The sequence below is a fragment of the Alternaria novae-zelandiae genome (assembly GCF_023758075.1).
Source record: "Alternaria novae-zelandiae strain BMP 2774 chromosome Unknown scaffold_1, whole genome shotgun sequence".
Lineage (NCBI taxonomy): Eukaryota > Fungi > Ascomycota > Dothideomycetes > Pleosporales > Pleosporaceae > Alternaria > Alternaria novae-zelandiae.
In genome coordinates this window covers 2,758,082-2,782,616 of record NW_026056961.1, presented here as the reverse complement: position 1 = coordinate 2,782,616, position 24,535 = coordinate 2,758,082, and the positions used below count along the sequence as shown (strand labels likewise).

Sequence of the window (24,535 nt, the reverse complement as noted above, 5' to 3'; positions counted from 1 at the left end):
TGTTCCTTGGTGGTTAGATAGCCTTCATACATGGTTCGAGTGTCACTCATTGCGCCCATATATGTCGAACTTAGCACTCGATTGTGCGTAAAGAGCCTCGACGTCATCCAATGCACCATGTGCAATTGATCAGCCATGCGTATGAAGAGGGCAAAAGGACCTCTGGGTGAAGCTGCATACATCTGCAATGTCAAGCAGCCCTCAGCCTGAGATGCAGGCATATTCGTCAGGCCTACATCTCATTCATCGCTACCTAGGTAAGCTATACCCACCCCTACCACCAGCGATAAACCACTTTTGAGTGCGAAACTCACATTCGTTTGGATCGTTGCGAAATCGATGACAATCGTAGCTCGAATGTTTCGATGTTGTCCATCTTTGTGCGACGAAACAGTCGTTATCCGTGGAGGTGGAAGCACAAGCGAAAGTACTTCAGATATCGCAGAACGACAAATCAAATGGAAGGGCAAATGAGTAGGCAGCCACAAGGACGCATCCTGGCTACGTTGGTGTATGTGAGATTCCAAGGTTTCGCAGCCTGCTGCGGATAAGGTTGTGTGCTGGCGCTAGCACTAGTCCACGGGTGGTTGCCTCCCGGCGGGCACCTGCCAGTCGGGTCACGCGTGCATCGCAGTCCGCCTGCAATCAATTTCACACTACACGAACAACACACCTGGAAACTATCGCTTCCACTCCATCTGCCCCTTCGCATACAGGAGGAGACAGCGGAGATGAAGAATAATACCGTTCCGAACATCAAAATTTGGCTGATGAGGCTACACTTCAACACTGATCGGTAAAAAACATGCCCTGCTGCTGCGCCCATCTGACTACCCCGGGAACAGGCAATGATTGCCTTCTTTCAGGCAATGACGCAAGAACAGTCGAGATCAGTTCGCTCGGGTGATTCAATCACGTATCAGTAGGATGATGACTGCGCCACTAGAGAGGACAAGATTCTCATTGGATTTGTCCCGCTTGCGCAGCGCATCTGAGCTTTCATGTTGTTCGAGTTGCCATACGTGCAGTCCTTCAGGGTAATGCACAGGATCCTTCTGCGCGACCGAAAACGTGCCTTGGGCTATTGGCCACTTTTATATAGGTGGGCTGTATGCCTCAACTTTTGGAGGACCTCCTTACTCATTACACTCATAACGTACATCTCGATTCAACACGCATCAACAACGCTATCGCATTCCCATTAACAACGATATCACATTTCCGCGTGAAACACCACCCTCAAACCAATTGAATACCAAACATGTGCAGTTGTGGACTCTCCAGGTTGCTGTCATTTGGTGTGCGTCGTCCTCCACCGTCATCGGTCATTGTTAACGAGATCCAGCGAAGACAACGAATCCCTCAGCCGGTCCAAATTGAGATCTGCTCTCGAACAAAGGGTAGTTCGGAAACCTGGGAGGTAGCAGTCCTCTCATGCGATCCAAATACAACGGAAAGCATCATATCACGGCCCATGTTGCAAGTACTGGATGTTCCAGTGCATGCAAGCGAAAAAACGGAGTGCGTTCTCGCCAATAATCGAGGCGAAGGGGTGGAAGGATACGTCGACTTGACTTGGTGCTTCGGAAACAATACCAAGCATATACAAGAGACCCGCTTTTGGGTGACGACTACAGAGAATCCCGCATACGATGTGGTACTGGGGCGAGGGGATGCTGAAAAGTTCGGTCTCGTGAAGCCGGGAAGACACTTCTGAGATGTCACTAATCCCAAGCGTATATCGCTTCGACACCAAGACTATCTCTTATTTCCTATCTCATCTTGTCGCCGCATAGATTCCTGTATCAAACAACAGACATGGTGGTCAAGACGAACTGTAGTTCGCTGGCGTACCCGTCTTTGAGCCTCAAGCACGCCGAAACTCACTTCCTGGATAAAACCAGGGACTGAGTAGGCTGTTGTATTTATCGTTTGTTTCCTAGCCTTGCATCTCATCTGCTACTGTCATTACGGCCACACTTCTGTTTTGTTTCGTGTCCTCCGTTCGTAGCAATAATGAGTACTTTACACTGTGTTTCGGCATTTGCTCCACTTGTCAACAGGTTTTACCCCAATGCTTTCAAGGAGATCCTTTCTTCCTGCTGATAACATGATGCTCACTGCGAAGAGAAGTGATAAGCATGGTAATGTGATGTGGATTTGCTTTGCACATTCACTACTGGAATATGCCTAACCTCATAGCTTCTCCATCGACGAATGCATACGGCACTTGCATGATAGCGAAACGGGCCGTTGCAAATCCCCAAGTCTTTCTTCCATGCTTGGTCTACCAGCTGACCACTTAGACGCATGAGTCCTTTTCCTTTCCACTCAGTGTTATGGATTGTTCGGCTTGCTATTGGAGGAACCAACATCGATATCGGCATGCAGAAAGACCCCAAACTGGGAACACTCACCGGACTGCTCGTAGGAAGGCGGTAGTGTAGGCCTCCTCACAGGTGGGGTCGAATGGTCGGCAACATCATCAAGGTCCTCAAGGCTGATATTGGCGGCCTCTGCCTCCAGGTCATGGGTATCTTATGGGGTGGTCAGACACGTGAATCATAGGCTCATTGCACAATACACGTACTAATGATGGGGCGGCCCCGTAGCCGCCGAAGTAGGACGCAGCCAAGCGAATCATGGTGGTGAAGACCAGCCAGGGTAGCCACCGTACTGAAAACACCAAATACACCAAAGCAAATCTGCAAGGCAAGCTCTGTAGAGCTGTCTGCATGAGACATTGGGTAGATTATTGGAGAGGTACTAGCAACAAGAGGCCCCGGGGTTGGAATAGGCAAGCAGTAAGGTGATTGAGACCAGAAGATAGCGGTAAGCCAGGTCACTGCAAGTACCAGAGATGACAAAGACTTAATTGGAACAGTTGCAAGTGGATGGTACCATTATGGGACATCCGCACCCCGGGATCTTATAGCATTGTCTTGATGATACGTACCTTTTCCCGCATCATGAGCAAGATCGTATAATTCTTTTGGGATCATAAAGCTATGCCATCCTCTCTATATACTTGAGCCGCATTGCAGTTTGGCAAAGAAGGCAAGAGCCGCAAAAAAAGAAGGCAAGAGCCGCGTGTTTTTGAGTCTTTCTCACCGGTGCGGAGAACATCAACATAGCCCGATAATTAGCCCACGTAACACCGGGTCTTAGCTCCAATGACGCTCACAAGCCAGACAAGGCCAATCAGAGAAACATACGTCTCAGCCTCAGGCAGAGAGCCTCCAGCGTGCCGAAGTCAGCCTCCTTGCAGAGTTCAGCCTTGGAGGTCAATTGGGTGTGGAGAGGCCAACGCAGCCTAGAGATGCATAAATCCCTCAAACTTCACCCTCAGTATCCACAAGAACCGGTGTTCAGAAGGAAATTCAAGGCATGAGTGTAAAAGAGCTCTATACACAGCCTGCTTAGTCAGGGCGCACTCGGAGGCATACCTAGGTACCCGCCACAAAGCCAAGGCAGATCTGGAAAGCCATCACACGTCACGCGTCACGCATCGCAGCGTCGCAGCCTTGCCATCAAAAACCAAACTAACAACGAAGTGATGGTAACAAATCAAATATCAGGGTATCAAACATCCTAGCTCCCTTCCCTCCCAGGCCTATACGGAATATACGCATCACCCACCTCGGGTACAACAGCATTGCCATCAATTTCCACCGGCGCAATAGGTTTCCTCGGCACCCTCGCCAACCCCGCAAGTTCCGTCGCTCCTTCTCCATCCCCCGGACTACTCAGTCCTACGCTAGAACCTCCATATGCCGGTGCAGTACTAGCCAGTTTCTGACGCTCAGCTTCTGTAGCATCCATCTCGACGTTCCATTCGGGGGTCTCATGTGGGTTTTGTGATGGGTTGGCGTAGTGCGCTGCGGTTGTGGTTGTGTCTTTGGGTATGGCGTGGTAAGCGGATGGAGAGTGGTTTGCGTTGTCGTCGATGGGCCTTGTTGGGTCGTCGTATTTCTCGTCTCCCATGTGCTTTGATGCGAGGGCTGCTTTTCTGTTCTTCTTTCGTCGACGCCAGAGGAGGAATAGGGCTAAGGCTCCGAGGATCATGACGAGTGGGACGACGGTGGCTATCGCTGCTATGGCACCTGTTGAGATGCCATTCCCACTGCCGTTGCTGTCACCACCACTTCCTCCTCCTCCTTGGCTTCCACCACTGCTACTTGCGGATGCGCCAGTCGCTGTGTTCGAAGCAGTCGGGTTCACGCTACCGGCGTCACTGGGCTGATACCTCAAGTGCAACGCAGTGATACTCGGCGTCGCACTTGCCGGCCACGATCCTCCAGCATATGTCCTCAATTCATTCTCTTCCGCGTCCGCTTCTCCACATTCAACAACTGGGAAGTTGCCACTGCCGCCCGGTCGACATCCATCTCTTCCATCTGCCTGAAACCCATTGGGGCAACACTGCAACCCAATCTCTCCGTCTATCCACCTGTTGTCACTGCCCTCTCCATTCGCGTCGGTTTGCGTAGCAACGGCCGTCCAGGAAGCTGGGCATGCGGTAGCGGGCGAGTAGAATGCGGATGGCGATGGGTATATATTCGATGTTACCCAGGGCATGCAAGCGGTGTTTATGCTGAAGGGTATCGGGTCCTCGTCTTCTTCAGGGAAGACACATGTCTCGCCCCATGCGACGGCGCCGTTGAGATTGCGTAGTGTAGCGCATGCTTGAGGTGGTGCGGTCGCCCATGCTGTGTCCCAAGTGTGTTGTAGGCTTCGTGATGTAGACGTCATCACGAAAGAGAAGAACTTCAGTCCTCACCACAGCCACGGCTGTGTTTCTGGGCAATGCTGCTAGCTACGAGATAGAGCTAAAGATTGAAAGGATAACAATGCCAGAGAAAAATGGCAACGATGCGCAATGGCTTCACAGCAATTTGAGGCCTCCGAAGACACGCCGCTGCATCGGGGGAATTAAGTACATTATTCCCAAAAGCCCATTCATCATCGGCAATACATCACCAGGAACACAGCCTTGCCAGACCCACTTGCCGCATCTTGGATTGTTAGAGGCGTGGTGGTGTGGAGAGAATTCGATGATTTCATTCGGTGGCAACGGGCCGGCAGTTCATGTCATAGGTTGCTGTTCCTGGGCAATCTTGGCAACTTAGCCTTGTGCAGGCTAGTTTGGTTGATCTCAGTGAGTTAGCGATCGATATTTGCCTCGGGCATGTACAGTGGAGTCTGTGTTGCTGCCGTCGTTGGTGGAGAGGTGCCGGTTTTGGAGTGTGCAAAGGATTCGGCATAGCCACTGTACTCATCATCACGCTGCACCAGCGGCCTGGTAGTGAATTTTGTGTTCTATTTTTGAATTTCCGTTTTATGTACAGATAGTAGTAGTATGCGAAAGTTTGTTTCGAACGGGTAGTTCGGTACATGGTATACTAGATCACTTCCTTCGTAGGGTTGTAAGACTCACCGGCTATGCTTTGTAGCCAGCCTCCGCCAGACCCTCCTTCAGGCTCTCAATCGCCTTGGTGATATCCGGTCGGTTCGGGTCTGTGACACTGACGCCCATGTGTCCGAAGCGAATGTACTTGGTTGCGATCTCCTTGTGCAGACCACCAGCGAAGATGACACCCTTCTTCATGAGGTTGGGTAGAACGTCCGGAGGTGTCATACCTTCGGGTAGGTAGATGGCGGTCATACCAGTGGCCTGGTTCTCAGGCTTGGAAGCAAGCTGCTTGAGACCGAGATCAGCAACAGCCTTCTTGACCTTTTGCGACGCGGTCTTGTGTGCAGCCCAGTAGTCTTCGACGGGTCGAGCGAGGATCTGCTTGAGTGCAGTATCGAGCGCGTGGATGAGTTGTGGGGAGGGTGTAGCGAAGTAGGACGCCTTCTTGGCTTCGTAGTTTTGCATGACTGCGGTTTTGTTAGTACCATTGTTGTGGTTGTACGGGAAATTGAGTGTTACTCACTGGGCAACCAGTTCTTCCATGAGCCGAAGTAAGAAGTTGGTCGTGTCTTCCTCGCCTTGAACCTCTCAATCGCGCGGCCAGATACCATCATGATGCTCAGACCAGCTGGGCAGCCAATGCCCTTTTGTGAAGCCGTGACGACGGCATCGAGCTTCCACTCGTCGAAGCGGATCTCTTCGGAGCCAACACTGCAGACACCATCGACGACGACCAATGTCTCGGGACTGACCCTGTGGACAAGCTCGCTCAATGCCTTGATCTCGCTGAGCACACCAGTCGATGTGTCGACGTGGGTGACGGTCAGGATCTTGTACTCCTTCTCCTTCAGTGCCTTCTCCACCTCATCGAGTTGTGGTCGGTCGCCAATGGGCGCTTTGAGCTGTGTAGCCTTGACACCGTAGGTCTCGAAGCAGTCGGCGAACGAATCGGCAAAGTAGCCAGTGTGTAGGACGAGCACCTCATCGCCGGGCTCTACCAAGTTGGCCGCTACCTGGTCCCATCCGAGTGTGCCAGAGCCAGAGATGACGAAGGGTTGCGCGGCAGGGTCGCTGGACAGGAACAGCTTGCGCAGGTTTCCGAGGACTTCGCTGAATGTGTTTACAAAGGGTTGGCCGACGTGCGATTCACTAATGAGGTTAGCAATTGCGAACAGGATGAACCGTAATTGCGACGAAGGAGTCTTACCTGTAATGGCTCATAGACGAAAGTACGGCATCGTCAAACTCAATGGGCCCAGGAATGAGCAGGGCAGGGTGTGGTGCTTGGCTCGACATCTTCTTGGGTGGTTCCGGCGCAAGCTTCTTGACCTGCTCTACTTCCTTCTTGATTTCCTTCTTGGCTTCCTGCTTGAACTCTTCGGCCTTCTTGGGGGGTATGCGATTGCCTTGTTCGTCTTCGATGCGGGCGGTGCGTTCAGTGGAGAAGGGAGTGTTCAATTCGAGAAAGGGCTTCGAGTCTAAATGCTTGGAGATCTGTGTAAGGCGGGAGCCAGCGCGCGCACGAGGTGACGACATGCTTGGGCGGGGTTGAAGGCGGCTGTTCACGGCTAGGAGACGCAACCGCGGGGCTGCAAACATCCGGTGATCGGAGACGCGCGATGGATGAAAGTGGCTTTGATAGACACGAACGGTTGCTGCGTTATGCCAATTGCGACAATGTGCGATTACTTGTTCGTGTTCAGGAGACGAGGACGCGTCAGAAAAAAGAAAATTAGTTACTGATAGTAATGAGAGACTGGGAAGGAATTTGGAGATGCGATTGACAAATAAGGGGTCTATGGATGGCCGCCCATAAATTTACGGAACGAAAAGACACTTCTACACGCACGGATGCGGACCCGGGAGTTGCTGAATCGTGGGGTGCCACGGGTCCGCGATTCGGTCGCGTGGCGGGTGAACATGCGCTCGTCACGTGCTCGCGAGAAAACGGCTGGACTTTACTCGGCAGGGATGTTTGTTATGATCGGGCCCACTCTCGTGCAGCATCAACACTCGAGCGTCAACACGATACCAATTCGCTATTAATGCATTTTAGCAGCGCATAGACAGCTCGATACGATTATACGACACAATTTATCTGACGCCTTGAACATTTCGATGCGTGTCACACGCGCCCGCGCCCAACAGGGCAACGATGATGCGACCGACGCGACCGAGCGTGCACCCTTGAATCAAATTTCCTCAAATGCGTCGCCCAAGCAGACCCGCTACGATGACGAGGAGCTAGTTCCGAAAACACCCGCAAAGACGCCCGCAAAGACTCCAGGAAGGAAGGCGAAGGGCAAAGGCCGGGCGAAAAAGGGAAAGAAGGGCAAAGCGGCTGAGGAGGACGAAGAGGAGCAGACCGGAGCCGCACCTGAAGAGGAGCAAGCCGCAGATGAAGCGCCCACGAACGAACCAACTGGCGACGATGTTTCCAAAGACGCTTCCGATGGTGAGTTTGCAGCCGCTCCAGACCAACAACCGTGGACTAATGGTGTACAGGAGCCTCAGAAGCCCCCGCAATCACCGAGCGACCCGTGACTCCAGCGCCGCGATTGACACGCCGACAACTGGCCATGCAAGAGGAGGAAGCGAAACAAGCGACGCTCAGTGCCCAATCACAAGAGTCAGAGCCAGAACCAGCGCCAGTTGCAGAGGAGGTGGAAACGACCGCAGAAGTACATGCGCCCGAGGAGGCATCGTCTGAAGATGCAACAACAGGCGCAGAAGAAGCGCAGGTTGAGAGTAACCCACAGGAACCGATACAGGAGGTTGAAGCGCCAGCTACGGTAGAGCCTGTAGAGGAAGCGCAAGATGAGCCCATACCGGAGGTAGAGGAAGCGCCTCAAGAGAAAGCCGATACTGTACAGACAGAGCATACTACGTCAGTGCCACGGATCGACGAGCCCCATGGGGAGGAGCAACCCGTCGAGGCAACAGCGACCGAGGATTCGTCTGAGAATCAAGTGCCTGAAGCTGACACTGAAGTCCCTGCGCCCTTAGTCGAAGTGAGCTCAGAACCAGAGCCCAAGACACTTGTAGCCGAGAGGCCCAGCGAAGATGCCATGACACCACTTAGGAGCCATACGTCCAGCCGACGAGCGTCGCGCAGCCCCTCGAAATCGCCAATGCGCCTGGAGGAGTCTTTTGGAGCCATTGACGCGCTTGAGGAGGCACTGGAGAATGTGACCTCGGTCACCAGCTTCAACCATGCCAATGAAGTGATGTCACCTCAGAAGGCAGAGTTTCCAAAAGCATCCTCCACACAGACGATGCGGTCGAAGGCGCTCGGAAAAGGGCCAGTGCCTGCGCCTGCTACCAAGCTATCGAGGACACCCAGTGTTGCTGCGCCTAAGAGCATGAAGCCAGTGAAGTCTTCGATGGCTCGCGCATCCAGTGTCCGCACAGCGCCTAACAAAGATGTCAGAGTAGATTCCACGGATACAGTAGATTACCTTGCCTCAAAACGCCGACCGATCAGTATGTCATTCCCCACACCTGCAGCACCAGCAAAGGGCCGCGCACCCACAAAGGCCACCTTCCAGCTTTCGAGTAACGATGTGGTCGCCAAACTGAAGGCCCAAAAGGAGGAGCGGCAGAAGAGAGAGACAGAGGGCGTGGTTCGTAAACCACGACCTATCAGCATGCCTCCTCCACCGAAATCCGATAAGCCCTTGACGAAGCCTGCGTTCCAACTCCCTGGCGAAAGAATCGCTGAGAAGCTCAAGGCGCAAAAGGAGGAGCGATTGAAGAGGGAAGCCGAAGCATCTGCACAACCAGCACCAAAGCAGCGCCCCGTTAGCATCAGCATGGCACCTAAGCAGCGTCCTGTGAGCATCAGCATGGCTCCCCATGCAAAGTCGACGAAAGCACTGACAAAAGCGACTTTCGAGCTCCCCGGTTCCGCCGTCGCTGAGAAGCTGAGGATTAAGAAGGAAGAGCGTCTGAAGCGAATGGAAGAAGCGGAGGCAGCGAAGAAAGAAGCTGCTCTCAAGACACGACAAGCACCAGTGCGCAAGCCAGTGACCGTTCCCATCAGACAACAGCAACCAGGCGTTACCATTGCGCCTCCACAAGCACCACAAACCCAGACCCAGCTCCAGCCCCAGCTCCAGCCCCAGCCCCAAGCTCAACGTGCGTCGTCACTGGCTAGCAAGCGCAGCAGCATGTCTCTCTCGCAACCGCTGTCCCAATCCCGCTCCACATCGACTTCCTCAGCAAACCGCAACAGTGTTATCGTCCCTAAGGCCATCGTTACGCCAGTCGACGCCGCACAACAAAAGGTCAAGGGCCGAGAAGTCTTCAACCGCGACCGCATGGAGAAAGAAGCCCGCGAGCGAGAGAGGCGCGAGAAGGAAGAAGCTGCTAAGCGAGCGCGAGCGGAAGCGGCAGAGAGAGGCCGCATCGCGAGTAGAGAGTGGGCTGAGAGGCAGAGGAAGAAGTTGATGGGTGTTTGAATGGTCTTGCGACGTGTGTTTCTTTTTCGGCTTCTTTCTTGGGGGATTCTGTTTGGTGTTTTGGATATGGAGGGTTTTGGTATACTCTCTAGGTCTCTTCTTACTTCTTTGCTAGCCTAGGGTGGGTTCATCTTTTTTTTGGGGCGTTGCCAACTGTCATTACCTCGTCCTCCGATGGTCGACTGGAGGTTTTTCTTTGGAGTTGGAAGCACGGCGATTGCATCTCGTTTTTTCCTTTGGCCAAGTGGGTTCAATACAGACCAGACTCGGTGTGTTTCGTTTCCAGGGCCGCACCAATGCCCTGCTCTTATCTTGTTCAACAACTTACAATTTCGAGCCACCAATCTTTGAGTCTTAGCTTCAAACGTTCAACATATGTTTTGTGTCCTCCAATCTGCCAGTCTAAGTTTCCCGGTTCCAGGGCCTGGCCCTCAGAATTTGACATCTCTGACACCTCTGACTTGCCCCTGGCAACAACATTCGAGAAGGCCCAGCTGGCCATGAAAACTCTTCACAGAGTCTCATGCCATGAAGTGTTTCGCAGCGCTTGCGTCGGCACATGTACATGCATGTCTTGCACTTTGGATCTCCAATTAGCGCCATAGAGTCGGGCCTTACCATCCCACGCGGTTTTAGCAGCAAAAATTACTTCCAAGGTTTTTGCGATTTGACTTTAAGTGAGGCAGCATCATCGTTGAACGGCAATGCATACTCCACCAGGACACTATCGTCAAGCGTCCGGTTGGCACCGCGGCTGCTGCCCGACGGTCTGGTATTGGGCGGAGTCCCTTACCGCTCGTTTGTGCACATGTCAGCAAATCCGTCCCATAGCGTCATTGTGTCGAGACACGTCGGAGATTGGGCACTTGTTCTGTACTTTGCGAACACATCATGCAGAAGTCACGATTCGTCGCGGGTACATGTGCCGTGGCATCGACTGGCTCGGCACAACGCTCCTGGTCTGGTTTGACATCCCGCGCAGATCAATTGGCGTATGACTGACAGGTGAATGTGCGATAGGCATTGGATTGTGCGACATTGTGATGGTGTCGTGCGATCTCTTCGATCTTGCGTCCACGCGGGTCGAGGCGGTACTTTCAGCCGCACCGTTACGTCCAGCGTGTCAGGGAAGAAAGGGAGAACAACGAAAGACGTTACGACCCAGTCTACGCATTAGCTCTTGGGAATGCAGCCTCATGTGTGTCAAACAAAAGCTTCTAGCTCGCGGTTCTCGCCAACTGTCCCAACATCACAAGGGATACCTTGAAGTATCGAGATCTGATGCGTGTCGGCGCGTACCGAGAAACCCCGCAGGGGATGGAGCTACGTGCCGCCCGATCTTATCAGTCAAGCGCGAGGTCCGCGGCGTGCGCTTCACGGCCATTTGGGATTTTCTCGTGACGCCATCGTGCGCTTCATGCCAGCCCAATGCCGAGTCAGTTGTCGTCGTACCCACGCTGTCCTCGCGGCCAGGAACTGCTGGGAAAGCATAATGGCCCGAATGACTGAAATTGAATCCCCAATCTGGCACGATCCGAAGGGACGTGAAGGATCTGAGTGTTCCTGAACGGCACATGCGCCGATCAGAGATAGCTCGATAAGCGAGAATGTATGATAGGTCGGATTTGATGTCCGCCAGATCTTGACAATATTGATGACGCCTGACACTGACAGATTGCATGCGTATTCCCGTGCCTGCCTTTCGGGGCAACATGTGCGTGCCTGCATTTCGTTGCGAGTCAATTCTGGAATTGTCAGGGTGCGCGCGATGAATGTCAGCGATCGGTCCCTTGCATCGCGCGATTAGGGTCCAGATGCAGTGTTGATGGAGGTCACTCCTGCGTCTGTGACTTGAAGGTCGCCCGTTGTTCAGCCAAACATTAGGCTTTCCCCAGGTTATTGGAGATCAACAACAGTCTGGATCGACTGCCAACATTGGCCGGAGCTTGCGCAATAGCGAGATACATTCAATAGCTTCTAAGCGAAGTCTCATAGGAAGCGAAAGCCGTATTAAGTGCGTCGTCACGCTTTTCCGCGACGATCCTCGGAGATCGCGGGCAATCTGCACGTAGGCGATGAGAGCCAGTCATTGATGTTTGGTGAAGCCTTTTTGCTTTTGGTCACACACTGGTAGCGAGGCTAGGCTCAGGGGGTCTCGAGGAGGCTCAACATGGTATTGTGCAACTCCGAAGGTATCTCGGGGAGTTGTTCGCTGTCTCCGAGCCTTGTCAACCCGTGGTTTTTGGCTGGATGCCTGGAGACCCGAACTTAACTTTACAGTAGCGGCTGCACCCTTAGCTGCCATCGCAAGCGGAAGGGGAACCCAGCACATTGTATGGACGCAAAACATGGACCAGCATCGGTTCCTTGGCTGAGCATGAGGTGCTTGGGAATGTTTGACGCGGCCCGTGGCGGTTATCGATTCTGTGAAGTCGTCGGATCTCGGAACAGTTGACCATGCCCTAAGTGTAAGCGAGGTGAGCTGTGAGTGGTGTGAGTCTGAGATGGCTGCGTTCATGTCGTTCGAGCCGTGTGCGTCGCATGTCGCACACGCAGCGATGACCTAATGGTCCGAGTAGCAGGATGCCGCTGTCTCGCCATGGCCTGGACGGACGTCAAAGGGCAAAGCTGCACAAAGTGTTGACAGCTAATCCTGGGGCTCGCTTGCGAAGTGGAGCCGGATGAGCTGGCATGGCGGAAGAGGACCGTGAGAGCGTCAAGGCGCTGCTTGAGCAGATGGAAAATTCTTCGATGAGGCGGCAGTCGGGCGCTGCCGTGACAAATGCGCGCTGCGACCTGGACGACCGACGAGATGACGAAACAGGCATCGCGAGCATGGCTGGCCGCGTTGCGCCATCGTGACTTCCCCTCACCTTTGCAAATGCCGCATGACGAAGCGTGGGATAAGTTGCTTTTTGCTGCGCGCAGCTCGCATAACGACTGGCGGGATGAGCCCTGTCACCGGTAGAGACCCATGGCAAGCTACGGCCCGTTCACACAGAAATGCGGAGAAGCCAAGCAGAAGCATGCCCACCTGCAGCGCAAGTCGCCAATGGCACGCCCCGGACGCGGCCGTGGGCATGCAGGTTGGTGTTTGAAGTGCTGGAGGCCCTCTGCCCATTACCCAAGGCAAGGGCGCTGCGACCAAGTGGGTGCTTCCTGCCTGCTGGAACCCGTGGACCTCTCAACAGCGTCCATGTGTGTCTGCTCGGTGTTTCTCGCCACCAGCGATCACTTGCTGCGAACGTTGTTGAGTGTGGCTGACATCTGGATCATGCCTGAAGTCTGTGAAAATTCTGTCAAAGGCATACCGGTGGAGAGGCCAGCCGTGCCTCGTCCTCCCACTCTGACCACGTACTGCGCAACATGCAAACTCTAAAGCCCCACGGGAATATAGAGAGACGCAGCACTGGGCCCGGCCGTGTCTCATCTGTGCACGTCTGAGAGGCTTGTGCTTATCTCGAGCCAAACACTGTGCCAAAGGGAGCCCGTCACGTGTTGGTGAGGGGTTGGCGCGATCTGCGTCGATAGTGAGACAGGATGGGGTTGGACAGGCGGTTGCGCGAGGCTGTCATCTGAGTATCACCGAGAGCAAGTGGAGCAGAGGCAAAAAGTTTGTGTCTTGTCGCCATGAGTCTATGCCCATGGCCGTTGCGTCCATTTGAGACAGCTACTACTACGCTATAGCTAGAGCGGAAAACAGGCGCGACATTCAACGCCGGCCGAGTGAGAGGAATTCCCAACCGTCCTGGCCACAGTGGCCGTGATGCAATCGCATGTGCAGAGTGACCCCAGTCACCCACCCACGCCGGGGCAAGATGCTCGTAACAAAGACCCCTATACACCAAGGGGATATATAAATACTTTTAATCGTACACTGCGTCCACGTATGACAACAAAGGAAAGGGTACAGAACTAGAACGCAGCGCAACAGTGGTGGATATGCAGGTGTACTCCGTGGACCCATGCCAGCCTCGTCCACCCTAGGTCGAGACTGATGCAAAATACAAGAGAACAGAGAGAAACCGAGAGGAAGACAAGACGTCTCAGTCGGGTGTCGTAATTGTCGTGAAACCAAACTCCAAAAGCAGCAGACTTAGAAAGTTTAGTACTGCGTGTACCGCCTCTTGACGTCGCGTGTTTGGTCAAAGGAGCGCATGTAGCTGTTGAGTTGGGTTGCCGCTTGTTGCGAGATGCCGGACTGGGACTGGGAAGATTGCGAGGCTAGAGATGATCGTGACGATGAGGGCGTCAGGCTGCGCTGTGGGGAGGGCCTCGTTGCGGTTGGTGGTGCGAAGTAGCTGCCATTTGTGGTTGGGTAGTAGTGGTACGGGCTCGCTGGTGGCACTTGTGAACTCGAGGCTCCCTTGTATGCGGAGAAGTTGATTGCGGGGGCGAGGTAGAAGCCGTTGTTGGACGAGGACGAGGAGGACGCGGACGATGACAGTTGCGAGGGTGCTTGTGCTGTGCTGCCAGCCCGCTCCATGTCGACGAGGCGGCACGATTGAGAGCAGTAGACGCCGTTTTCAGCGATTTGGCGGTCGCAGGACAGGCAGAAGTCGTTGAAGCACTCCATCTGGGAAGCCATTGCGGTGGTGTGTTGGTGTGTTGGTGGTAGTGGTAGAGGTAGTAGTGTTGATGATGGTGGTATAGCCGCCGACGAGATGATATCGGGGTAGAGTGTTGGATGGGTGAGTGTAGTTAATGTAGTTGGACTCAAGCGGGACGACTGGGATATGAACAGGTCTCAAGTGGGAGTCATGAGGTAGTTAAGTTGGTGAGCGGCAGGACCGTGTGGAGCAGCGGGAGGATGAGCCCCATATACTTAAGTCGCGCTCAGGCACTTCACGGCTGACCACCGACCACCCTAGCAGGCTTGGGTTGCAGGGTCCACGGGAGACGCACCCCTGTCGCCTCTCCACAATACTAATATTTCTTCGAAGCGCTGTAAGCCCGCACCCCTCAGCACCACCACCTGCACCACGCACCCATGCTCCACTCCTAGCGCCCTCCGGCGAACAGGTCCAGTGCCATCCCTCGCCAGCTGCATGCTGCTTGGGCCACCACGGTGCTGTGCTGCCAGCATGCCCGTCCGCTGCCGTCGCTATTCGCTCTCACGCCCTGCCTGCAGCGAACGACGGCCCTCACGGCGCTGCTCGATGCTGCAGCCAGAGAGCGTAGAATTTTCGGCCGCGGGGGCAGTCGCAGCCGGCTTGCGTAGTGATAGTCGCTCCATCTGGTGACACCACCTGGGCACCCTCCACCTCCGCCCGAGTTGCGTGATAGCAGCGCGACGCGAAAACGTCGCTCCATGACGGAATCCCCTCGCTAGTCATCTGCCCGGCCCTGCGCCGGACGCGCAGATGACTGACGTGCAAATCTAGGTACGAGGCTTCCTCTTCCAGCCATATGGCGGCGGGCCAGTTATCGGTTTCAGCAGTCATGAGCGCCCTCCCATGTCCCTCTCCCATCCCTCTCCCAATCCCATGCTGCCATCCACTCCAATAGCCGAATCGCCTGCCTCAGCGTTAGGCCCGCTTTTCGCTATCTTCGGTGATAACAGACGCCTCCGCAGAGCCATTATTTGCACGCGCTAGCTTTTTGTCTCACGCTCAGCCCTGCACCAAGTCAAATTCTTCCTCTAAGCCAGCCGCCTTCCGTAAGCCGTCCATCTGGCACACGGAGTGCTGAGGAACCATATTGATCCTCGTGGCGACGGACAGAAACCCACACCCACTTCGTCTTGACCATGCAGCTAGTTCCGACCAAGTGTCTTATTGCACCCGCATGCCTAATCACGAACAGCCTTGATCCAAGACGTTATCTTTGTCTGCAAACCACCCTCTTCCACATACGGGAGTACGGCTACGGGTTGCAGCGGCGATCTTCAACACTATGCACGACACACCACCCTCAGAACTGCCGCCTGCTGAGCCCTTTCACAATTCCTCAACACAACTCCTCTTCAATTTCCGCGCGGCTCTATGCCTATTCCGCTGCCCAGACAGGCGCCTGGAGGACACGCTTCGCTTCTTGCTGAGCGCCTCTTCCCTAAAAAGTCAGGAGCAGACCGACCTGGACTCATGGTCATGGCTTGCTGCCCCCATCGGGGGCCGGCGAAGGCGAAATGAGTATCAAACGGTAGTAGGAACGCATGTTCGCTTGTTCGTCTAACTGCTCATGGCTTGCGCAATCTGTGCAGTGTGCAGAGCAACACTCTTCCAGCTTCTCCAGCTCACACCAAGCGAGATAAGACGCTCGGTGCAGGCAACCGCACTCCTACCAAAGCATACGTCCTGCAAGTGGCTGCAGCCTTCACAGTGTCCATGTCCAGACGGACGAATGACGGTGCCGCCCTCAGCTGCAAGTCACTTGGCCGACGTGCTCCAACACGAGCAGCCTGCATGACCTGCCAGAGAGACAGCCCCCACGCTGCTTTTTCCAAGGTTCCTGTACGACATGCCCTAGACAAGCCACCAAGCGAACTCCTTGATACTTACAGGCTTTCTGCAGGAACGGTTTGGCCTTATCGCAAGATCCTCGCGGTTAACGAGGTCCCTTGAAATTCATCTTCTCTAGTGTGCCTCCTTTACCATGACGCGCGATTCATGATACTGCAATCACGGGTGCAATTACAGCAGCGCGACCAATGCGGTACCCAAAAACAGATGTGGCCCGTGAAAGATGCCCTTCCCCACAGTAACCGCACGCACTTTGTGATTGCGAAAGATGGCGACATTGCCAGGGAGCGGGCCATGCGCTGCTTCGCTTTGCCCTCGAAACGGCTGTCAGCCTCAATAAACAATACAGCGTTGCACATAATTCTCAACAAGTATGCATCGACGATGCACTCCCTAGGCAGCTTTGATCAACGAGATAGCACAACGCAATGCATCGAAGGAATCCAGACTTCATATATCCTAGAGTATAGCACCATTCGATTCCCCAATGACTATGCTGTGCATCGTTTACGCGCCCCAGCTGCAAGATGATGCAGGACGCGGCTTGTCCAATATTCGTGCGTCTTATGTACCTGTCCCCCATCATTGCCAACATCTGCAACACTATGGGGACCTTCGGGATGCAGAACCCCAGACCACTCGAAGGACCTTGCGAGATGCGACCTGCACCTTGTAGCAGGCAACATCTCTCGAGCAGCAGGCGAATACACGCTGTGTAACTCGAGGACAAACGCCATTAATCTATCGTGAACGCGGCACGGAGCACCAACCGACTCTAGATTCAATAACGAGCAGCCTCGCCTCGTTGCTCGCTTGAACCTGGTGGTTATCTCCCGAGTTTGGCACTCTCCCGAGACATCGGCCCGTTTTGTTGGCGGGTCGACCGCGAGTGGGCTTTTCCCAACGATGTGTGTTTCCCGGCGGTTGCCCGTCGCTGGTACTGGAAGGGTCTCCCTTTGCGGGAGGAGTCGGAGTGGCGCCGTCAAACCTACCAAAGTTTCCATGTGTCTGGTGATGCGCGACGCCGCACTCGTGATTTCCAAACTGTAGTCTAACTCTAAGACAGACGATAGCTCATGCCTATAAACTAAAATACAGCAATGATCTTGGGGTACAGTTCGCCTAGATATGAGCTAGAACAAACGAGCTTCATCAAGGTTTGGGTCGGACCGCCAGGTTTCCGTGCTCTCAAATCAACCGGAACCGAGCTAGCGGCATGACTCGAGCCTCGTCGTTTGTGCCGTTCACATTCAGCCACGAATGACTCTTGCATGTGTTGCGCCGCCTGGGGAAGACTCCAGGCTTCTCTTTGGCCTGTCGACGTTGGCGACATCGTCGAGCCTCATATTTGTAGCCATGGTACTGCGAACGCAATGCGCGTTGGAGCGCTCCATTAGCCTCGCTTACTATGCGCTTGCTAGTAGCTTGCCAAAACTGTTTCATCACCTCATTTAGACTAATACTGCGAAATCTTCACCAAAAGACAACGACAGTACAACATCCATCACGCAATCGCGACCAAAAATCACCCGATATCCGTCATGGCCTACTCCGCCGAGCTTCGCCTCGCCTTGCAAGCCGTACACCGGGCGTCATTGCTCACCAAATCCGTTCTCCGGAGCCTATCCAACAACGTGTCTGCGGAGACAAAGGCAGATGACAGTCCCGTGACCATTGCGGACTTCGCCGCTCAAGCCCTCCTCATATCCGCCCTGCGTGCCGTGTACCCAACAGACGCGTTTCTGGGCGAGGAAAGCGCAGATGCATTGCGTCAAAACGAGACACTTGCTGACCGCGTCTGGCAGCTCGTGCAACAGGCAAAGGACGAGACTCATGCAGGCAGCTCCGAGAACGAGAAGGGGGACGGAAACGCTGTCCAGAAGGAGGAGCTGGCTTTCCCGAAAAGTAAAGAAGAGATGTTCGAGCTCATTGATAGGGGTGGGAAAGGGGAAATCACCAGAAGAGGCCGAACATGGGTCATGGACCCCGTGGATGGCACAGCGACGTTTATGCAGGGCCAGCAGTACGCTGTTTGTCTGTGTTTGCTGGTCGATGGCGTACAGCAAGTCGGTGTCATTGCGTGTCCCAACCTCGCCTTCCCTGTCCAAGGGGAACTGGGCCAAACAGCCATCCACGAGGACCAAGTCGACAAAGACGGCTTTGGCGTCATTCTCTCTGCCGTCAAGGGCCAAGGTACCTTTATCCGCTCCATGAACAGTTCCCTTTCCGCTGGATTGGGGGAACCCCGCCACGTAGACCGGACTGCGCTTCCCCAAAAGAAAACCTCGGAACTAAACTTTGTCGAAGCAACACTAGGCAAAACTTCTCTCTCCCAACCTGAACACAACGCCGTTGCTACTATTCTCGGTGCACAATGGCCAGGCACCATTCTCTGGTCTCAGCAGATGAAATACGTGGCTCTTACCCTCGGAGCTGCGGACGTCATGGTGCGCATCCCAAAGACTAAAGACCGCTTTACGTATATCTGGGATCACGCCGGTGGCCATCTTCTTTTCCAGGAAGCGGGCGGCGTTATCAGTGATTTCAAGGGTGAACAGATTGATTTTGCGAATGGAAGGAAGATTACGGGAGAGAGGAACTGGGGTATGATTGCTTGTATGCCGGGGTTGTTTGAGGAGGTGGGTAGGGCGGTTATGGAGGTCTTGAAGAAGAGGGAGGGTTGAGCTGGTGCGTGGGGATGGGGATGCTGGGTTGAAGGGAGTTGTACGCAAGACTATAATACAACATTATGGTTGAATCAAACTCGATGTACACTGGGAATTGAGCGAATGTCTCTAGGTCAGTTTCGGTGCGGTGATATGCTGCATCATGATGGTATACCAGAGGCTACCTATAGATGGGACTAGTAATCGAAATACATCAGATCACAAGCTATTGTACATTCAGGGTAGGCGTGACAGGACATACCACCCTCCGAAAGTATACCGCGGAAGTCACGCTGTCAGACAGGGACACTATAGATCACGCTACAACATAATATCTCAGTGTCTCAGTGTCTCATGTACCAGCTCCACAGTACCGATTGCGTGGGGTTTCGGGTACCGTCATGCCCGCACCACACCACACCGGCACGATGACATCGGCAACCCTCTCTCACCAGCACATCGCTCGTCCCGAACACGACCGGCCAGCCTCAAGATTCAGGCCCGGGCTTCGGGTGTCAGACTGCAAAGCTTGAAAAGGCGCCGTGTAGCGCTACACAAAACCTCTAAAACAGCCTCACCGGAACAGTGAAAGTGACATGCCACGGGAATACAAAAATGTGGGGTAAAGCCACGACGTGAAAAGAGGAAGAAAAAGCGGAGTAGCAGCGGCAGCGGCAACGACGACATGATGACATGAGTCTCAGGTGAGCAAGAAATCGGTGGGTTCGGGTGCTCATCATCTGCTTGCATGGCTTCTGGCTTCTGGCTTCTCAGGGGTTGTACAACAGCATGGTATGGTCATATGTAGGGAGAACACGGAATATGCCTGGAAGACATGCATGCGTGATTGCGGGTCTTTTTTTCGTTATGGGATCTGCGCGGACAACCATGAAGTGTGGCTAGCCATAACGGAAAGCATGTACATGAATGGGGTTTATTACACGACATCCTTGGTATATAGGCGGTGCTACAGCGGAATCAAGTCCGACGCCCAACTGGATCGGCGCTGGTTGCTAGTAGAAGAGGGGAGGGGGTCCATGGTCATTGCGTATATGTTGTGTACAGCTTCTATTCCTCGTTGTGAACGCATGCACAAAGCATGCTAGGTGTTTGCACAACCCGCTCTGTTCATGCGCCCATCCGGCCTTGAGCCGTCGACAGCCGCTGGCTTGTAACACCCTGAGTCTATGATGCGCCGCCGCCGTTTTTCCGGAACGAGACTTTCTCCACTGCGACGTTCTCGTTGCCTTCGCCGTCTTTGCGTAGTTGGTAGACGTAGAGTACGAGGACGTCGCCTTGGACCTAGGTTCCTGTTAGTCTGATATCCTCACCACCTTGCTGCGGCTTGCTGTTGCTTGTGTAACACCTGGGTAAACTCACATCCATCAACACAAAACTCGGCGTGGGATCCTCGTCCTCTGTCCACCACCCCGTGCTCATAGCACCTGTCGCACTCCCTGGGTTGACAAAGAACTTGCCTTCCATCTCATACGCCTCGAATTTGTGTGTGCCGCCCCATAGCAAGACATCGACGTCCATTTGCCGCGCCGCTATCAGCAAACTGTCGCCGTCGCCGGGTGGTATGATGGTGTGGCCATGTGTAAAACCTATGCGCAGACTACCATGTGTGACGACTTTCGATAAAGCGAGATTGGGCGCTTCCACGTCAAAGTCGCCTTTTACAATCTGTAGATCAGGTGCAATGGCGCGCAGGAACTCGTACGTTTCGCGGTCGGTTATGTTTCCTAGACACAGAATCTGACCGATCTTTCCGGGTGCGAGGAGCTTTTTGAACTATAGAGTCGTGTAAGCGCATGCGCGTGTGGGTCTACGAGAGACAGGGTGCGGGTGTAGTGGGTGGTGACGGATGGTGAGCGTGGTAGAGGTGGGGTGAAGCGTACCTTGGCCGGTATGTCCTATGTAGCCTGTAAGTTTGTGAGGTCTAGCATCGTGAAGATTCGCTGTGGTGACATACTGAAGCTCGGTCTGGTATGAAGAGGTCGCCTAGGACCAGCACCAGTCGCGAAGCCATTGTAGTGGCGCAGTTGTGTCTTGGTGCGCGCAAACTACGCTGAAGGGTAGCTCAGAGATATGTGGAACAAGATCAATTGGCTTCGCGAGTAAGACGGAAATGTAGCGGAAGCTTGCGGGGATGTTGCGCGCAGCTGGAGGTGGAAGTTGGGGAGCTATGCTGTCACTGGGCGGGCCCAAGTGGCAGAACCCCGAGCTTGGCAGGGACGCCTGGACTGGAGATCGCGACGCTTCTCTGCTGTGACGACCCCAACAAATACTTTACCACTTTTCAGAATCATTTCGCACCATAGAAACATCCAGTCTACGATGAACTGAACTACCGAGGTGGTGAATGCTTGAAATGCTAGCTAAGCGATCGTGTTGACTCCAAGGCCTCCGAAGTACCTGAATTTGGCTGCGTCACTACCTGGGTAGTATTGTCAAAAGGATCCAAAGATTTAACAGACGTTGCACCGCCTATGTATGTGTAGGTATGTAAATCACTCTATAATACTATTCTGCGCTCTTAACATGACATTCTCCTTGAAAGTAATCATGGTCGCTGTGTCTGCCGAATTAATACTGCTAAAGTCGCTGCCTGTCAAGACGGTCTGATGTCTCAATCGGCTTCTATAATAGCTGGAATTGCGAGACTATAACAACATCAAGTACTAAACTCCCTGGGCGATACTTGAACTCTTTTCAACAGAGACTTCTACACTAGATGTAAGGAAGAACTAACATGGCTGACCTAAATACAAGGTGGATCTGGGTTCTATAGACATGGTGATAGCAGCCTCGCCGGGCATAATCGGTGGCCGTCTACGTAGGCTGTTTTGCACTGCCTCAACTGGGAGTACATAAAGTCGTTTTCACCAATGACGAGGAACCATCCGACTCTGAGCCTATACGCAATCTGGAAATGCAGGCTGCTTGGCTCAGCCTCCTCGCAGTGGGTTTTTGTACATAGGCCGCCGTGACCAATGACAAGGAACCGATCGGTCCTGAGCCTATACTCGATTGGGGCATACATGCTTGGCTTGCGGAAGCAGTCAGGAAGCATACACAAAAATTCCAAAGCTGGCCCTTATGGTCTTCACACTGATCCTCTCTTCTTAACATCATTAGTGATCTCTGGTGTCTCACCAAAACAGTTTTGGGTTCAATAAGTTAGAACACACTGCCTATTTTAATACCTTTTGTCCAGGCCCATTTGTTCTCATCGTTTACAGCCGAGTTAGTCAATCACATACCCGCTGCCACACCCACAGATCGAAAGGGAATGTCAGCCTTCAATAATGGCGCGGCCGATGCTGCGCTCGAGATCTTGTTTGGTGTCGCCGCCATCTTTAGTGTCGTTGTTGCGTTGTTTGGTCTACATTATCGAGACTCTCTCGGATTTGTCCTGTATCGACGTTTCATGAATCGATCTATTGAGCGTATGTGGCCTCGATTCGCGAGTTTGGCGCATGTTTTACGCAGTTACTAATGAAATTATCAGCATACGAACTCGAGGAAGGGCTCCAAGACCCAAACAGCACTGCTTCAGTACAAGCTTTCGCTTTGACTCACATCCCTACCTCGACTTCACCAGGCTTACGTCCAGAATCATCAGTCCCAACGAACTCGATTACCAACGATAGCCTTCGCAATACCAACACCGAAACAAGTCCAGTATAATACACGGTTGGTTATATGTATGTCTCGAGCCCTGTGTGAAGTGGAAACAAGGGCGACGAAGGATAATATTCGCAGGAATTGATGTAGCACTTCAGACGCATCGCCGCATCAACAGTCTCGACGTTGTACACCGTAGATAGTATTGGTGTATGGAAATCTGTATGATATCATCAATATACAAGTGTACCTTTTGAATTACCTGGGCTTGTCCTCTGCAAGACAGACATCTTCCCATTGCACCATGGACAATGTAGTCTCAAATAGCAATAGAACTCTTCTCCTCTTCCACATTGCCATACCAACCAAGAAGGTGTGCGACATACTCTCCAGCAAGACCCAGACTGATCGCACCTCCAGTAAACCATGCACCATTCACGAACCACCACCAACAGTTCTTGACTTCTTTTAACTTCACTCGTCGGATCATCGTCCCTAGAGTGACCGCTGCTCCCCCGACTGAGCCGACGAAGTAGACCGGTCCTAAGCCTGCTGCGACTCCAGTAGCGGATAACAGGCCGAGCTGAACAACGGCCAGACCCGACAATACCATCTTGGTCTCCTTCTCATGCTTGAGTGCAATGCTCTTGATACCAGCCTTGACATCATCTTTGATATCCATGTGCGCGTATATCATGTCGTAAAGAACGGTCCACGCAACGTTACTAGCGTAAAGACAAGCTGCCGCTGTGAGCGCTGCTTGATTCGCCAACAGGTCGACACCCAGCGCAGGGAAGCCCATCATCGCACCCCAAGAGAATGTAAGACCAAGGACAAATTGAGGATAGTATGTTACCCGTTTCGCCAAAGGATAGAGCGTAACGAGAACAAGTGACGGCGTCGCGTACCAGAAACATTCGAATGGGAGCGAGAGCAGAACGGCTAAACCGGTCGTGAGCTGTCCCCCAAGGAAGACAATAGCCTGTTGGGGTGTGATTGCTCGTCTTGCTATGGGACGTAATCGTGTGCGTTCGACGTGTGGATCGAGGTTGCGGTCCCAAAGGTCGTTGATCGTGCATCCGGCGCCTCTCATTACGAGAGCTCCTGTGAAGAAGAGGGCTGTTGTGCTGATGACTGCGGATGGTGCGGCGAGAGGTGCGGCCATGGTTGCAGCGAGAAGTGTGCTGAACATGCAAGGAAAGAAGAGGTAGTATGTACCGGCTGGTTTGTCCAATCTCATCAGCTCGCCATAAGGAACCGCTTTCTGAGGCAGATATGAGAGGAAGCCGGTGGTTGGTGGCTTGTAATCGGGAAGTGGTTTCGAGGGTCCATCTTGTAATGCTGTCGCTGCCGCTATCCCTGACTGCAAGTTTGTCGAGTTTCGTCGTATTGACTTGATGAGCTGGGTGGTTTGCGGACGATAGCTCGCAAGTGACAGAGGTGTTGATAGTCGTCCTCGTCTGCAAGCGGATTGTAATGTGGAGGAACTTCGAGTGTATTGCCGACACACCGGCGCAGCCCGCGCTGCATAAAGTCGTAGGAGAGCCATACTCGGCTTTTAGATGTTTAGACGGTCAGAAGTGTTTGCAATTTCACATGTAAAGGCATGCGCGCTACTCCTTCTGTTTGTTGGACTGGTATGCAGGGTCTCGATTTCAACGTGCTATGCTGAACATGTCGAAGACGATGTGAGTGGCTAGAACACCAATTGGGAAAGGCACTTCGGTCACTGCCGTCCAGCGCCGAATCGGGATGGTGAGTGAGTGGGGAACGTGAAAGCTGAACCGTGGGTTCGCGCTAACACTCGACGGCACGTGACTGGTCAGAACGCCGTTTCCTCGGTCGCGTCCACATCCCGAAAGCTCACCACGCTGCCGCCAAATCAACTACAACTCACATTTTTCG

The 24,535-nt window shown here is 53.5% G+C and overlaps 7 protein-coding genes across 7 annotated transcripts; 2 read left to right on the top strand and 5 right to left on the bottom strand.

Moving 5' to 3' along the window:
- Positions 1-3,591: 3,591 nt before the first annotated feature.
- On the bottom strand, positions 3,592-4,752 carry J4E88_000914 (uncharacterized protein; the record flags this gene model as incomplete). The annotated part of the gene is given in 2 exon segments (XM_049394587.1): positions 3,592-4,732; positions 4,748-4,752. 2 exon segments carry the CDS (start codon positions 4,750-4,752, stop codon positions 3,592-3,594), a joined length of 1,146 nt encoding a protein of 381 aa, XP_049260416.1.
- Positions 4,753-5,440: 688 nt separating this feature from the next.
- On the bottom strand, positions 5,441-6,949 carry J4E88_000913 (uncharacterized protein; the record flags this gene model as incomplete). Its single annotated transcript, XM_049394586.1, has 3 exons — positions 5,441-5,880; positions 5,937-6,562; positions 6,621-6,949. 3 exons carry the CDS (start codon positions 6,947-6,949, stop codon positions 5,441-5,443), a joined length of 1,395 nt encoding a protein of 464 aa, XP_049260415.1.
- A 582-nt stretch (positions 6,950-7,531) lies between these two features.
- Positions 7,532-9,873, top strand: J4E88_000912 (uncharacterized protein; the record flags this gene model as incomplete). The annotated part of the gene is made up of 2 exons (XM_049394585.1): positions 7,532-7,868; positions 7,919-9,873. The coding sequence occupies 2 exons, from the start codon at positions 7,532-7,534 to the stop codon at positions 9,871-9,873; spliced, it is 2,292 nt and encodes a 763-aa protein (XP_049260414.1).
- Positions 9,874-13,978: 4,105 nt separating this feature from the next.
- J4E88_000911 (uncharacterized protein) lies at positions 13,979-14,461 on the bottom strand (the record flags this gene model as incomplete). Its single annotated transcript, XM_049394584.1, has 1 exon — positions 13,979-14,461. One exon carries the CDS (start codon positions 14,459-14,461, stop codon positions 13,979-13,981), a length of 483 nt encoding a protein of 160 aa, XP_049260413.1.
- A 3,414-nt stretch (positions 14,462-17,875) lies between these two features.
- J4E88_000910 (uncharacterized protein) lies at positions 17,876-19,018 on the top strand (the record flags this gene model as incomplete). The annotated part of the gene is made up of 1 exon (XM_049394583.1): positions 17,876-19,018. One exon carries the CDS (start codon positions 17,876-17,878, stop codon positions 19,016-19,018), a length of 1,143 nt encoding a protein of 380 aa, XP_049260412.1.
- A 1,167-nt stretch (positions 19,019-20,185) lies between these two features.
- On the bottom strand, positions 20,186-21,032 carry J4E88_000909 (uncharacterized protein; the record flags this gene model as incomplete). The annotated part of the gene is made up of 4 exons (XM_049394582.1): positions 20,186-20,302; positions 20,381-20,794; positions 20,902-20,916; positions 20,976-21,032. The coding sequence occupies 4 exons, from the start codon at positions 21,030-21,032 to the stop codon at positions 20,186-20,188; spliced, it is 603 nt and encodes a 200-aa protein (XP_049260411.1).
- Positions 21,033-22,949: 1,917 nt separating this feature from the next.
- J4E88_000908 (uncharacterized protein) lies at positions 22,950-23,795 on the bottom strand (the record flags this gene model as incomplete). The annotated part of the gene is made up of 1 exon (XM_049394581.1): positions 22,950-23,795. The coding sequence occupies one exon, from the start codon at positions 23,793-23,795 to the stop codon at positions 22,950-22,952; it is 846 nt and encodes a 281-aa protein (XP_049260410.1).
- Positions 23,796-24,535: the final 740 nt, after the last annotated feature.